This window comes from Schistocerca gregaria, chromosome 8, assembly GCF_023897955.1.
Source record: "Schistocerca gregaria isolate iqSchGreg1 chromosome 8, iqSchGreg1.2, whole genome shotgun sequence".
Taxonomy (NCBI): Eukaryota; Metazoa; Arthropoda; class Insecta; order Orthoptera; family Acrididae; genus Schistocerca; species Schistocerca gregaria.
The window spans coordinates 256,093,566-256,109,869 of NC_064927.1; the positions used below are offsets into that span (position 1 = coordinate 256,093,566).

At 39.7% G+C, this 16,304-nt stretch overlaps 1 protein-coding gene across 1 annotated transcript in view; it reads left to right on the forward strand.

Annotated features, from left to right (window-relative positions):
• LOC126285435 (cubilin-like) overlaps nucleotides 1–16,304 on the forward strand; it is a 780,558-nt gene that overhangs the window by 499,127 nt on the left and 265,127 nt on the right. Inside the window, exons 46-47 of the mRNA XM_049984824.1 lie at nucleotides 12,134–12,358; nucleotides 15,894–16,064. Of these exons, the coding sequence (XP_049840781.1) occupies nucleotides 12,134–12,358; nucleotides 15,894–16,064 (396 nt within the window). The remainder of the gene's footprint in view (nucleotides 1–12,133; nucleotides 12,359–15,893; nucleotides 16,065–16,304) is intronic.

Sequence of the window (16,304 nt, forward strand, 5' to 3'; positions counted from 1 at the left end):
AGAAGTTTTAGTCCAGTTGCTCATTATGATGCTATTCATGCTGTTATAGCGATTGCAGCAGAAGAAAATTTGAAACTTCGTCAATTCGTCATTATAACTGCATTTGTGTATGGTGACTTTGATAGAGAGGTATATGACTCAACCAGAAGGTTTTGATGATGGGTCAGGTCATGTTTGGCACCTCAAGAAATCACTGTATGGAATGGAGAAATCATCCTGTTGCTGGAATAATAAGTTTCACTCATTCGTGAAAAGAATGGCTTTATTGGTTCCTCAGGAAATCCTTGCATTTACAATCACAAAAGCATAACAGAAAAATTGTTGATTTCCATCTATTTTGGTGGTGGACTTATTGTAGGAACAACTCAAAGTACAGTGAATTAATTTTTAGATTTGTTAAAACCAGATTTCAAAATAACAGTGAAGTCCTTAGACTCATTTTTAGGCATGCAAATAGAGCAACAAGAGTCTGGCTTATTTATTTCACAGTGAGCATATACATTTCAAGAACTCCAGTTAGTCCTATCTGGTATGGGTCCCACATACTTGAGCAGTATTCTACAACTGGTCGCACGAGTGATTTTTAAACAATCTCCTACATAGAATGATTGCACTTCCCCAGTATTCTACCAAAAAAACTGAAGTTCACCACCTGCTTTATCCACAATGAATGTATGTGATCATTCCATTTCATGTCCCTACAAAGTGTTACACCCAAGTATTTGTATAAGTTGGTCAATTCAAACAGTGACTCACTGATATTGTAGTCTCAGGATACTACATTTTTTTTCATTTTGCTAAGTGCAAAATTGTACATTTCTGATGATTTAAAGCAAGTTCCCAATTTTAAACCTTGTCAAGATCTAACTAATATTTATGCAGCCTTTTGTAGATAATACTTCATTATATATAACTGCATCATCTGCAGAAAGCCTGGTTTTACTGTTAATATTGTCTGCAAGACCATTAATGTACTAAATGAACAGCAAGCGTCCCAACACATTTCCCTGGGACACACCCAAAGTGACATCTACATCTGTTGATATAATAAAATAATGTCATGTGATGAGAGCCTCCCGCCGGGAGACTGTTCGCCTGGTGCAATCTTTCAATTTGATGCCACTTCGGCGACTTGCACGTCAATGGGGATGAAATAATGATGATTAGGACAACACAACACCCAGTCCCTGAGCGGAAAAAATCTCCAGCCCAGCTGGGAATCGAACCCGGGCCCTTAGGGTTAACGTTCCGTCATGCTGACCAGTCAGCTATCGCGGGCGGACCATCTGTTGATGATTCTCCATCAGTGATAACTTACTGTACTTTCCCGAGAAAAAATCCTCAGCCCAGTCACAAATTTCATTTGATACCCATATGACTTTTGACCATAAGCATGGATGTGTTACTGAGTCAAAGGCTTTTCAGAAATCAAGATACAATGCATCTACCTGACTGCCTTGATCCAAATCTTTCTGTATGTCATGTGAAAAAAGTGCGACTTAGTTTCACATTGTCGACATTTTCAGAATCCATGCTGACTGCTGGTGAGGAGGTGATTCTGTTCAAGATATCTGATTATGTTTGAGCTCAGAATATGTTCTAAGATTCTGCAATAAATCAATGTCAAGGACATTGGATAGTAGTTCCGTGGGTCATTTCAGTTGCCCTTCTTATAGACGGGTGTGACCTGTGCCTTTTTCGAATTACTGGGCAGTTATATGTTCAAGGGATCTGCAATAGGTTATAGTAAGAAGAAGGGCTAACACAGCTGCATATTTGGTATAGCACCTGACAGTGATTCATTTGGGCTGTGGAGGTGTGTTCAGTTTTAACAATTTCAGCTGTTTCTCAACACCACTGACAGTAATACAAATTTCATTCTTCTATTTAGCGGTTCAAGGATTAAATTGGAGCAGTTCTCCTGGGTTTCCCTTTGTAAAGGAACATTTGAAAATGAACTTAAGCATGTAAGATTTTGCTTTATTACACCCCACCCCCACCCCCACCCTCCTCCATGAACCACAGACATTGCCATTGGTGGGGAGGCTTGCATGCCTCTGCGATACAGATAGCCGTACTGTAGGTGCAACCACAACGGAGGGGTATCTGATGAGAGGCCAAAGAAACATGTGGTTCCTGAAGAGAGGCAGCAGCATTTTCAGTAGTTGCACGGGCAACAGTCTGGATGATTGACTGATCTGGCCTTGCAACACTAACCAAAACGGCCTTGCTGTGCTGGTACTGCAAACGGCTGAAACCAAGGGGAAACTACAGCCGTAATTTTTCCGGAGGGCATGCAGCTTTACTGTGTGGTTAAATGATGATGGCGTCCACTTGGGTAAAATATTCCGGAGGTAAAATAGTCCCCCATTCGTGTCTCCAGGCGGGGACTACACAAGAGGCCGTCAATATCAGGAGAAAGAAAACTGGCGTTCTATGGATCGGAACTTGGAATGTCAGTTCCCTTAATCAGGCAGGTAGGTTAGAAACTTTAAAAAGGGAAATGGATAGGTTAAAGTTAGATATAGTAGGAATTAGCGAAGTTCGATGGCAGAGGAACAAGACTTTTGGTCAGGTGAACACAGGGTTCTAAATACAAAATCAAATACGGGTAATGCAGGAGTAGGTTTAGTGATGAATAAAAAAAATAGGAGTGCGGGTAAGCTACTACAGACTGCATAGTGAGCACATTATTGTGACCAAGATAGACATGAAGCTCACCCTAATACAGTAGTACAAGTTTATATGCCAACTAACTGTGCAGATGATGAAGAAATTGAAGAAATGTATGGTGAGATTAAAGAAATTATTCAGATAGTTATGGGAAACGAAAATTTAATAGTCATGAGTGACTGGAATTCAATAGTAGGAAAAGGGAGAGAAGGAAACATAGTAGATGAATGTGGATTAGGCCTAGAAAGAAGCTGCCTGGTAGAATTTTGCACAGAGCATCACTTAATCATAGCTAACACTTGGTTCAGGAATCATGAAAGAAGGTTGTATACATGGAAGAACCCTGGAGATACTAGAAGGTTTCAGATAGATCATATAATGGTAAGACAGAGATTTAGGAACCAGGTTTTAAATTGTAAGACATTTCCAGGGGCAGTAGGGGACTCAGACCACAATCTATTGGTTATGAACTGTAGATTAAAACTGAAGAAACTGCAAAAAGGTGGGAATTTAAGCAGATGGGACCTGGATAAACTGAAAGAACAAGAGATTGTACAGAGTTTCAGTGAGAGCATAAAGGAACAATTGACAGTAATGGGGGAAAGAAATACAGTAGAAGAAAAATGGGTAGCTTTGAGGGATGAAGTAGTGAAGGCAGCAGAGGATCAAGTAGGTAAAAAGACGTGGGCTAGTAAAAATCCTTGGGTGACAGAAGAAATATTGAATTTAATTGATGAAAGAAGAAAATATAAAAATGCAGTCAATGAAGCAGGCAAAAAGGAATACAAAGTCTCATAAATGAGATGGACAGGAAGTGGAAAATGGCTAAGCAGGGATGGCTAGAGGACAAATGTAAGGATGTAGAGGGTCATCTCACTAGGGGTAAGATAGATACTGCCTACAGGAAAATTAAAGAGACCTTTGGAGAAAAGAGAGCCACTTGTATGAATATCAAGAGCTTAGATGGAAACCCAGTTCTAAGCAAAGAAGGGAAAGCAGAAAGTTGGAAGGAGTATATAGAGTGTCTATACAAGGGCAATGTACTTGAGGACAATATTATTGAAGAGGATGTAGATGAAGCTAAAATGGGAGATTGATACTGCGTGAAGAGTTTGACAGACACTGAAAGACATAAGCCGGAACAAGGCTCCGGGATTAGACAACATTGCACTAGAACTACTGACGGCCTTGGGAGAGCCAGTCATGACAAAACTCTACCATCTGGTGAGCAAAATGTACGAGACAGGAGAAATACCCTCAGACTTCAAGAAGAATATAATAATTCCAATACCAAAGAAAGCAGGTGTTGACAGATATGAAAATTACCAAACTATTAATTTAATAAGTCACAGCTGCAAAATACTAACGCGAATTCTTTGCAGACGAATTAAAAAAGTGGTAGAAGCCGACCTCAGGGAATATCTGTTTGGATTCTGTAGAAAAATTGGAACACGTGAGGCAACACTGACCTTACAACTTACCTTAGAAGAAAGATTAAGGAAAGGCAAACCTACATTTCTAGCATTTGTAGACTTAGAGAAAGCTTTTGACAATGTTGACTGGAATACTCTCTTTCAAATTGTGACGGTGGAAGGTGGAAGGGGTAAAATACAGAGAGCAAAAGGCTATTTACAACTTGTACAGAAACCGGATGGCAGTTATGAGAGTTGAGGGACATGAAAGGGAAGCAGTGATTTTGGAAGGGAGTGAGACAGGGTTGTAGCCTCTCCCCAATGTTGTTCAATCTGTATATTGACCAAGCTGTAAAGGAAACAAAAGAAAAATTCAGAGTGGGTATTAAAATCCATAGAGAATAAATAAAAAACTTGAGGTTCCCCGATGACATTGTAATTCCGTCAGAGACAGCAAAAGACTTGGAAGAGCAGTTGAACGGAATGGATAGTGTCTTGAAAGGAGGATATAAGATGAACATCAACAAAAGCAAAACGAGGATAATGGAATGTAGTCGAATTAAGTTGCGTTATGCTGAGGGAATTAGATTAGGAAATAAGTTACTTAAAGTAGTAAAGGAGTTCTGCTATTTGGGGGGGGGGGGGGGGGGGCAAAATAACTGATGATGGTTGAAGTAGAGAGGATATAAAATGTAGACTGGCAATGGCAAGGAAAGCATTTCTGAAGAAGAGAAATTTGTTAACATCGAGTATAGGTTTAAGTGTCAGGAAGTCCCCCATTTCTGAAAGTATTTGTATGGAGTGTAGCCATGTACAGAAGTGAAACATGGACAATAAATAGTTTGGACAAGAAGAGAATAGAAGCTTTAGAAATGTGATGCTGCAGAAGAATGCTGAAGATTAGATGGGTAGATCACATAACTAATGAGGAAGTATTGGATAGGATTGGGGAGAAGAAAAGTTTGTGGCACAACTTGACTAGAAGACGGGATCGGTTGGTAGTACATGTTCTGAGGCATCAAGGGATCACCAGTTTAGTATTGGAGGGAAGTCTGGAGGGTAAAAATCGTAGAGGGAGGCCTAGAGATGAATACACGAAGCAGACTCAGAAGGATGTAGGCTGCAGTACGTACTGGAAGATGAAGAAGCTTGCACAGGATAGAGTAGCATGGAGAGCTGTACCAAACCAGTCTCAGGACTGAAGACCACAACAACAACAACTCTCTCTACTTCAGTTCCTTTCTCATTCACTTGGGACTGGACACTAACTTCTGCGCCACTAATAGCCTTTACATATGACGAGAATTTCTTTTTGTTCGTGAAAGATCATTTGACAATATTCTGCCTTTACAAATGTCTGCTTGTGTCTGTGTATGTGCGGATAGATATGTATGTGTGTGTGCGAGTGTACACCTGTCCTTTTTTCCCCCTAAGGTAAGTCTTTCCGCTCCTGGGATTGGAATGACTCCTTACCCTCTCCCTTAAAACCCACATCCCTTTGTCTTTCCGTCTCTTTCCCTCTTTGTGTGAAGCTGGCCATTGGACAGATGGAGGTCAACGTCTAGGAAAGTGGCATGGGATTTGGAGTAGGACCAGGTGAATCTGATGGAACCAAAGGAGTTGAGGTTGGAGAGGATATTCTGGAGTTGTTCTTCACTGTGAGTCCAGATCATGAAGATGTCATCAATAAATCTGTACCAAACTTTGGGTTGGCAGGCTTGGGTAACCAAGAAGGCTTCCTCTAAGCGACCCATAAATAGGTTGGCATACGAGGGGGCCATCCTGGTACCCATGGCTGTTCCCTTTAATTGTTGGTATGTCTGGCCTTCAAAAGTGAAGAAGTTGTGGGTCAGGATGAAGCTGGCTAAGGTGACGAGGAAAGAGGTTTTAGGTAGGGTGGCAGGTGATCGGCGTGAAAGGAAGTGCTCCATTGCAGCGAGGCCCTGGACATGCGGGATATTCGTGTATAGGGAAGTGTCATCAGTGGTTCCTAGACGTTGACCTCCATCTGTCCAATAGCCAGCTTTACACATCCGTCCACATCAAACCCACCAACAAGCAACAGTACCTCCATTATGACAGCTGCCACCCATTCCATATCAAATGGTCCCTTCCCTACAGCCTAGGCCTTCGTGGCAAACAAATCTGCTTCAGTCTTGAATCCCTCGACCATTACACCAACAACCTGAAAACAGCTTTCGCATCCCGCAACTACCCTCCCAACCTGGTACAGAAGCAGATAACCAGAGCCGCTTCCTCATCCCCTCAAACCTAGAACCTCTAACAGAAGAACCCCAAAAGTGCCCCACTTGTGACAGAATACTTCCCGGGACTGGATCAGACTCTGAATGTGGCCCTCCAGCAGGGATACGACTTCCTAAAATCCTGCCCCGAAATAAGATCCATCCTTCATGAAATCCTCCCCACTCCACCAAGAGTGTCTTTCCGCAGTCCACTTAACCTTCGTAACCTCTTGGTTCATTCCTATGAAATCCCCAAACCACCTTCCCTACCCTCTGGCTCCTACCCTTGCAACCGCCCCCGGTGTAAAACCTGTCCTATGCACCCTCCCACCACCACCTACTCCAGTCCTGTAACCCGGAAGGTGTACACGATCAAAGGGAGAGCCACGTGTGAAAGCACCCACGTGATTTACCAACTGACCTGCCTGCACTGTGACGCTTTCTATGTGGGAATGACCAGCAACAAACTGTCCATTCGCATGAATGGACACAGGCAGACAGTGTTTGTTGGTAATGAGGATCACCCTGTGACTAAACATGCCTTGATGCACGGCCAGCACATCTTGGCACAGTGTTACACCGTCCGAGTTATCTGGATACTTCCCACCAACACCAACCTATCCGAACTCCGGAGATGGGAACTCGCCATTCAGTATATCCTCTCTTCTCAATATCCGCCAGTCCTCAACCTGCGCTAATTTCAAGTTGCCGCCGCTCATACCTCACCTGTCTTTCAACAACTTCTTTGCCTCTGTACTTCCACCTTGACTGACATCTCTGCCCTTACTCTTTGCCTTTAAATATGTCTGCTTGTGTCTGTGTATGTGCGGATGGATATGTGTGTGAGTGTGTGTGTGTGTGTGTGTGTGTGTGTGTGTGTGTGTGTGTGTGTGTGTGTGTGTGTGCGAGTGTACACCTGTCCTTTTTTTTTCCCTAAGGGAAGTCTTTCCGTTCCCGGGATTGGAATGACTCCTTACCCTCTCCCTTAAAACCCATATCCTTTTGTCTTTCCCTCTCCTTCCTGAAGAAGCAACCATCGGTTGTGAAAGCTAGTAATTCTGTGTGTGTGTTTGTGTGTTTTGTTCATGTGCCTGTCTGCCAGCGCTTTCCCGCTTGGTAAGTCTTGGAATCTTTGTTTTTAATATATTTTTCCCATGTGGAAGTTTCTTTCTATTTTATATATATATGGGAAAAATATATTAAAAACAAAGATTCCAAGACTTACCAAGCGGGAAAGCACTGGCAGACAGGCACATGAACAAAACACACAAACTCACACACAGAATTACTAGCTTATATATATATATATGCTCATTGTAGTTATCCTTTGTTCGTTTGTAATCGTTGTGGCCACAACCATGTCATGATCACTGATAGCAGTTTCAGTGTGAACACCCTGAAAGAGGTCAGGCCTATTTGTCGCCATTAGATCCGATATATTTCCATCACGAGTGGGGTTCCTAACTATCTGTTCTTGGTAGTTTGCAGGGAAGGCATGTAATAAAGTTTCACAGGATGTGTTATCTTGCCAGCCACTAACAAAACTGTAATTTTCCCAATTAATTATTGGATGATTAAAATCTCCATTGATGATTACAGTATGAGTGGAGAGATTGTGTACAGGTGAGATGATGTTTTCTTTAAAATTTTTGGTTACATCAGGAGATAAGTCTGGTGGGTGATAGAAGGATCCAGTTATTATTTTATGTCCACCACTGATGCTGAGTCTTGCCCAAATTATGTGGCATACAGCTTCAGTGTCTACATCATTGGATTTGAGTTTCTTGCCCGCTTCGACAAATACACCACCTCCATTTCCCATTTGCCTATTCTTTCAATATACACTTCCCCATAAATCTCACTGCCATCAATTCCAGCTTTCAACAAGCTTTCTGTACCTACTATTATGTGAGCTTCACTGCTTTTCATGAGCTCTTCAACCTGTGGAATTTTGTTGTGAATGCTTTGGAAATTTACCATTAGGATTTTAATACTCTCATCTATGGAAGAGGTTTCTTTTGATCTTACACTAACACTTCTAGATACCTTGTAGTTGTCATTATCTGGATTGGATGGTGAGTCACCTAATCTAAAAAACGATTGTGTGCACTGCACACACAGTCAGCTACCTGAGTAACAGCCTCTGATGTGTAATGCACACCTGATCTACTTATAGGGACCCTACAATTGTCAACCCTTTGGTGCAATTCCAGGAAGTCGCAACCTAGCTTCCCACAGAACGTTGGAAGTCTGTGGTTCAGTTCATAACTCAGAACCGAATGCACATGATCAGTTCTATGGACAATACTGCAATTAACTTCATGCGCAAGACTGGTCTTAGCAACCTTCTCTGCCAGTTGCCAGAATGACGCAAGAATGACCTGAGAGCCCAGATGACAGGCATCATTTGTTCCAACGTATGCCACAATCTGTAGTTGGTAGCACCCTGTTCCCTCAGTGGCTGCTGGAATATCCTCTTCAGCATGCTGAATGAGACCTCCAGGCATACACACTTAGTGCATCTGGTGTCTTTTCCTGTTCCTTGCTTCCAGTTCCCTAAGGAGTACCATCTTTTGCCATATGTTTGAACTCCTGACAATTAAAAGACCCCTACAATTTTGCATTTGCCTCCTCCTGACACCAGACAAAACAGATTTCCCTAAAGCAGATGAAGTCCTGTCCCACTGGTTCAGTTTCAGTGAAAGGCAGCACCTCAAACGTTTTGGTTAGGGAGTTTGGTACAACACCCTGAGTCCTCCCTGGACCCAATCCACCCTGTACAGGATGCCTAGCTCTAACGTGGAGACACCACTTGCAGTCAAGTGGGCGCGTAATGACAGATCCTGTACTTTCAGCAGAAGAGACAGGATACATGGGAGAGGGTAGTACTTGAGGTATCTCTGGTAGAGGTATCACTGTGGTCAATTCTTGGGAGCTCTTCTAACACATTGATTCACAGCAGTTGCCAATCTTTTGACAGTAGGCAGGGTGATTTCCCTGTAATACCCCTGTTTAATTCTGGAGCCACTTCAAAGAAACATCTGCAGTTGAAAAGGTCTGCAGGACTGATAGACACCGTGTCAGAGTCCACACAGATTTTGCAGCTGACTTGGATCGCATGTTACCCATAATATTTCAAAGACTCTTGCAAAAAATCTGTGCACACTAAGTAGAAGAAAACATAGATCACACTTATCTAGAAAAAGGACAGCATCCAATCTCATTGATTCAACAATCTTCATTGTGACAAGGTCCACAGCTCTGACGTTGTTTTTTAAATGATTTTGTGGTGTCTTCAGCAGACATCGTCTTCATTTGATGTATTATTATTCAGTTTTGTCAATTATTCAGTTTTGGCCTTAGGCTTTTCTAGTATCTAAAACAGCATAATATTAAAATGGATGCATAGTCTAGGGCAACAGTGGATACATCCAATGTATAACACTTCGATTGTAAGTAACTGAAAATCGCGTAAGGTAAAAATTGTACAATAGTACATGGAATAAAGAAAATGCCAGCTTAAGGCATCACATAATCATTTAAGAAACAATCTCATTGTCATTAGATCATTTTCTGGATGTAATGAGTTATCTTGAACAGAGTTATTTTCTCAGTGCCAATCATCATGGACTCTAAAAACATCATTCACGTGAAACCCAACTTGCGCTTTTGTCCCAATGATCTCCTGAAAACCTTGGATCAAGGCAATCAGGTGGATGCAGTATTTCTTGACTTCCTAAGAAACATTAAATGCTTTACTATGCCAATCTTTCTTAACCATATCATCATGTAGCATATCATAGAACTGGGAGTCATCAACAAATTAAAGGTAACATAAAGTGTGCTCCAGAGAAGTGTTTTGGGAAACTTGCTGTTCATGTTGTATAATAATGACCTGGCATGCAATATTAATAGTACCTCAAATTTTTGTTGAAAGTATGCAGTTATCTGTAATTATGTTCTATCAGAAAGCCAATCAAATCTCGATAAGATTTAAAAGAGGTGCAAAGGTTGGCAACTTGCTTTAAATGTACAGTAATGCAAAACTGTACACATCACAAAATGGGGTACTAGTATCTTATGACAATAGTATCTGTGAGATCCCATTGTAGTCAGTTAACTCACAAAAAAATGTGTACAACAATTTGCGGGGAAATGAATATGAATGAACACAGATAAGACAGTTGGTAAACTTCGGTTCATTGGCAGGATGAAGATTACAGGTTTGTTTGATTCATGGGGGAGCATCATGGAAATGATGAAAAATATGGTTTTACAGATCCTTGAATGCAGATGGCAATTATTCCACAAAAGCTCACTTCCCAGGTTTCAGTAAGCAGTATTAAGTGAACAATCTGGAGATTTCTTCTGCTGCCTATGACTACTCACATAGGGGTCACTAACACAAGATTAAACTAATGACAGCACACATTCCATATATGACTGGAACAGAAAGAAACATTAACATGTAATGCAATGGCCTCCATGTACAAAAATAATTTGCACGATATGTATATAAATGTGGATTCATAATTATTTCACTCTTTGAAATGTACATAAATGCTCTTTATCAGGATGAATGTCTGTGTCAAGTTAAAACAGCTTTACAGACTCAAAGTCAGTCTGTATTCTTATCTTTTACGGGCAGTATGCTACTGACTTGAATCATCAGGTGAGCCACACAGTCCTATTCAACATTTCATTTTTCCACTCGTTTCTCTCTATGCCTTGGAGATTAAAATACCTGCCTCCAACAGGTAGAGATCTGAGTTTGAGTTGCAGATATTGAAAATACATATTTTGTGGTTTCATCTTTCCTACAATCTGTATAGAGTGGACAATTGCATGCTCTTAGAATTATCTAACAAATTTAGATACTGGTCTTCGTATAAAATTATTTTATCCATTCTGTAAGATGTAGTTATTATTGAGCAACATGTACTGTCCCAATTAGCTGTTCATATATGTTTAATCATTTGGACTCATCAGTGCTGTTATGTTTTGTTATCATTACTCTGAATACAGGGTATGTTTAACAAATCTGCAAAAGATAACTGTTTTCTTCTAAATCTCTGTCTACCCTAAAGTATATATCTTAGCTGTCATTTTCTCCTTCTTTTCCTTTAAGTGACTGTTATTGTTTTAGGAAAAGATGAATACCCACACCACTTATTTATTCTGACGGACTTACATAATTTCATTGGTCTTCTCAAGATACACAGCCATTTCTGTCTCCTCTGTGTGACTTTTCAGTTAAATAAGTACAGGTCACCTGAACCAAAAGGTTTGTTTGAACACCACAGTGCTTTACTAGGCATGACCCTGTTGCAGGTGGTATGCTCTTTTTGTCTTCTTGTTGTTGAATTTATCTACATAAATAGTTACAGGGAGACCTACAGTTTAATACAGATTCCACACCACTGCACCATTTCACATTTTTCCATTAACAAATCATTGCTAGTGGTGAAAGAAGTGATAAGTGGGAGTCAAGGTTCAGGGACTGACTCATAATAAAATCTACTCATAATTGAATCACAAATTTATAGCCTGAGATTTACCTTGTAAGTCACCAAGACACACTCTGAAGAAATAGTTTTAACCAATATTTGACATTCCATGACTGGAATATTAGATTCCTATAACATTTTAGAAGAGTGGTTTTTCTCTTGTTATTGACTATTGGTCATGGAATTAGAGTAAGAACAATTCACTTATCTCTGTTTTTTAGGACTCTGAAGGTTGTGTTAAATGGCATGTACTTCATTTAGTTGCAATCCATGACATAAACATTTTTTTATGTTGCAGGAAAGTGTGGTGGTACACTAAGAGCATACAGAGGTGTGATAAAATCACCTGGTTATCCAGGGAAATATGAGAGAAATATCAAATGTGAATGGAATGTTCGTGCTCCATATGATTACTATTACATTCTGAATTTTCAACTTACGGACCTGGATTTGCCTGGCTATGGTTATTGTGAGGGCAATGACAATGTAACAGTCTCACAAATACTCCCATTCAATGATACTGGTAAGCTAGTTGAAATATCATTATTAATATTGCTGGTGCAATAAAATATCCATTACTAAATGAATTTCTTAAATGAAACACCCATGTCTACATGCACACCCACACACCCACACAGGGAGAAAGAGAGAGAGAGAGAGAGAGAGAGAGAGAGAGAGAGAGCATGTTACATACTCTTTGCATTACAGCTTGACTGATGTCTTTTGTGTGTGGCATGTATATCCATACCCAAGAATTTTCAGTATTGAATAACAATAGAATGTACAGAGTAACAATTATTGAACTACATGAAGTAAAATCATCATAACTTCTGAACAATTTGCGTTAGGATGTTCAAACTGGACGGTTGGCCACAAGGTGTGATGGGATTTAGTATGTGTATGCATCCATGGTTTAGCAATGAAGCCCACCTTCATTTGGATGAGTTCATCAATAAGCAAAATTGGCACATTACAGGGAATGAGAATCCACACTTCACAATCAAGAAGTTTCTTCACCCTCAACAGGTGACTGTGTGGTGTGCAATGTCCAGTAACGGTATTCCTTGATGGCACTGTGGCTACCAAACAGTACTTGAAGCTTTTTGAAGATGATTTCATCCCAATTATCCAAAATGACACTAATTTCAACAAGATGTGGTTCATACAAGATGGACTCACACCTATCGAAGCAGGAGAATGTTTAATGTCCTGGAGGAGCACTTTGGGTACTGCATTCTGACTCTTTCATACCAAGAGATTTTTGGCAAGGGCCTAGATTGATCACCACATTCTCCAGATCCGAACACATGGCTCTTTTATGTGGGACTATATTAAAGAAAAGGTGTACTGCAGTAACCCAAAAACTATTGCTGAGCTGAAAACAGCCATTCATAGGTCATTGACAGCACCGATGTTCTGACACTCAGTGTGTGATGCAGAATTTCACTATTTGTCTGCGTCACATCATTGCCAACGATGGCAGGCATACCAAATATGTGATAATCCAAATATATGTAGTGGCGTTTAAAGTGTGTGTACACCATAGTTTGTAATTAATTTTTTTTTCATGTAGTTCAATTGTTGTACACAAGCCTCTACCTGAACAGCACTTCTATATTTGTATATTTTGTTCATTGGTAATATCAGTCAAGTAGTGTATAGATATTGAACTAGCAATTAAACATATTTAATGTAACTGAAGAAGCAGTTGAAACCCTCCACTCACCCACCCACACACACACACACACACACACACACACACACACACACACACACGCGCAAGCGCGCATGCATCTACCCCCCCCCCCCCCTGCCCCCCGCTCCCCCCCCTCCCACCCCCACACACCTACAAATTCGAGGATTTTCAATTTCATAATATGTAAATCTAGCTTGACTAAGCAAAAAACAGGTTCAACAATTTAAAGGCAAACAAGTATGAATCCACCTTTCCCCACCCAGACACAAACCATGGACACTGCTGTAATGAGGTGGCTTGCACATCTCAATTACATAGATAGCCATATTATTTTTGCATCTGCATTGGATGGGTATCCAGAGTCAGGCAAGACTAACGTGTAGTTCCTTTGGAGTGGCAGCAGCGTTTTCAATAGTTTAAGGAAACAGTCTGGCTAGTTTACTAACCCGTTAATCTGTTGTTGTAATATTACAGTAGAACACTGATTACCTGTCATTTTTGGGGCCATGGGTGGGCAGAATACTAAAAAAATGTCAGATAATAATAGGAGATGGAAAATATTATTTGCAGGAGTCAAAATGATACAACAAATCAAAATTAAGTAAAAAAATAAAGTTTTGTTCCTAATAAAGAAAAAGGAAAGCATAACACTTTAAACTCCAAAAATCTGTTTAAAAAAGTGTGAAGTGTTTTTTGTTTCAGTTTCATAAGGTTTCTCAAGGTTTGACTTTGTGGCCCAATCATGGCACTTCGTTGCTGACAATATGTCCGTTACTTTAGTGGTTGGTTGTTATTCACAGTGTCATCCAAGAGCTCAAGTTTTGGATGGTCAAGAGAATATAGATTTATCAACACAAAATCAAATAAGGATAATGCAGGAGCTGGTCAGTTGATGAATAAAAAAATTGAAATCTGGGCAAACTACTGTGAATAGCTTAGTGCATAGATTATCTGAGCCAAGAAAGACACTGAAGCCATGACTCACAACAGTAGTACAAGATTATGTGGCTACTAACTTCTCAGATGATGAAGATACTCAATTTTTGTAAATATAATGTGACTGGATGAGTAAAAAATGTACTCATCAAGCAGTGGCAGAAGAACGTACTTGTAAAAGGTATTAAAGTTTACAAGCTTCCAAAGCTAGTGGCTCCTTCTTCTATCATAAGGAATGATGGGGAAGAAAGAGGTGTAAAGGAAAAGGACTGATGAGCTTTAGTGAAAGGGATAGAGTTTGGAAATGTCACCAAGGACCCTGGGTCAGTGGAGACTCACCACCGCTTGATGAGTAGATTTTTTATGTATAGATTTACATTAGAGAAATAAAGAAAATACACAATGAGGTAAAAGAAATAATTCAGTGTGTTAAGAGAGATAAAACTTCAATTATGATCGGGGACTGAAATTCAATAGAAGAAGAAGGAACATAGGACTAGGGGAAAAGAATGAAATGGGAAAAGTGGAAGCTGTGAGGTAGATATTGTACAAAGCATAATTTAATCATTGCAAACACTTGGTTTAAGAATCATAAATGAAGATTATATTCATGGAGGGGATCTGAGGACACTAGAAAGTTTCAGAGAGTTTAGATAATAGCAAGATGGATATTAGAAACCAGATTTAAGCTACGGTGTATTTCTAGTAGCAATGGTGGACTCTGACCATAATGTATTAGTTACAAAATGAAGTTGAGAGCAAAAAAAAAAAAAACTAAAGAGAAGTGACATGTATAAATTGAAATGACCGGAGTTTGCAGGCTTTACAGAAGCTCTTCTGTGAACCTTGCAGAACTAGCACTCCTGAAAGAAAGAACTTGTTTAATCACCACACTTGATCACTCCATAAAAGAACCTACTCCATGTATTTTCTTACATAAAATTATCTAAGCAAAGAAATGGCTTAAGATATGTACACTGTTTACTTTTAAAAAGAAAGAGAGAGAGAAATGCAACTAGTAACTTAAGCATTTGAAGCTGTGCACAGTATTGACATTTTTTTAAAAGTAAGGAGCACCTCATCATAAGGGAAGGGAATTTCCATTCCTAGTTATGGATAAATACACAATTTGTTCATTCTTCATTATTTAAATTCTCTGACATGATATTCTTAAAGTAATCAATCTAGGAGTAAAGGAGACACTCTGTGAACAAATCAGTGCTTATGATATTCGGTGAGTGGTCTCGTCTACTGCTAAATGATTTACATTCCAACCGAACTTTTCTTGACATGCTATTCAGTTTGATATAACCCTAGAATGTTATATTTGTGAGAAACTCTTATATTTTAATAGTGTAGCTGTTGTAATCACAAGCAGTTGTTATCTGTGAAAAAGGACATTCATTTGACATATTTTTATTTTTAGCTGTACCGCTGGCAACATACTGTGGGCCTATGGAAATTGTCAGTGACAATTTGCTTAATCTACAAACAACTTACTCAAGAGCCCGTGTCACTTTCATGACTTCTGGAGTGAGAGGTTACAGTGATTATGCTTACAAAGGATTCCGTTTTACTTTCAACACTACTTGGAATCGTAAGTACATGGGTTGCAGCCTTTTGGTTGAGTACCACTGAATTAAAAAGCATTTAAGATACTTGTGATTGTAAATTAATATCATTATATGCATGAAATACATTTTATGCCAAATATTTGTATTTTACAATGAGAATCATGGGACTTCTCATGTACCTACAACTGCAGCAATGGTCATATTAACTGCAGTGGCAAGCTGCCATTTTTTTCCATTTTAAGATATTGTTAATAGAAAAAATA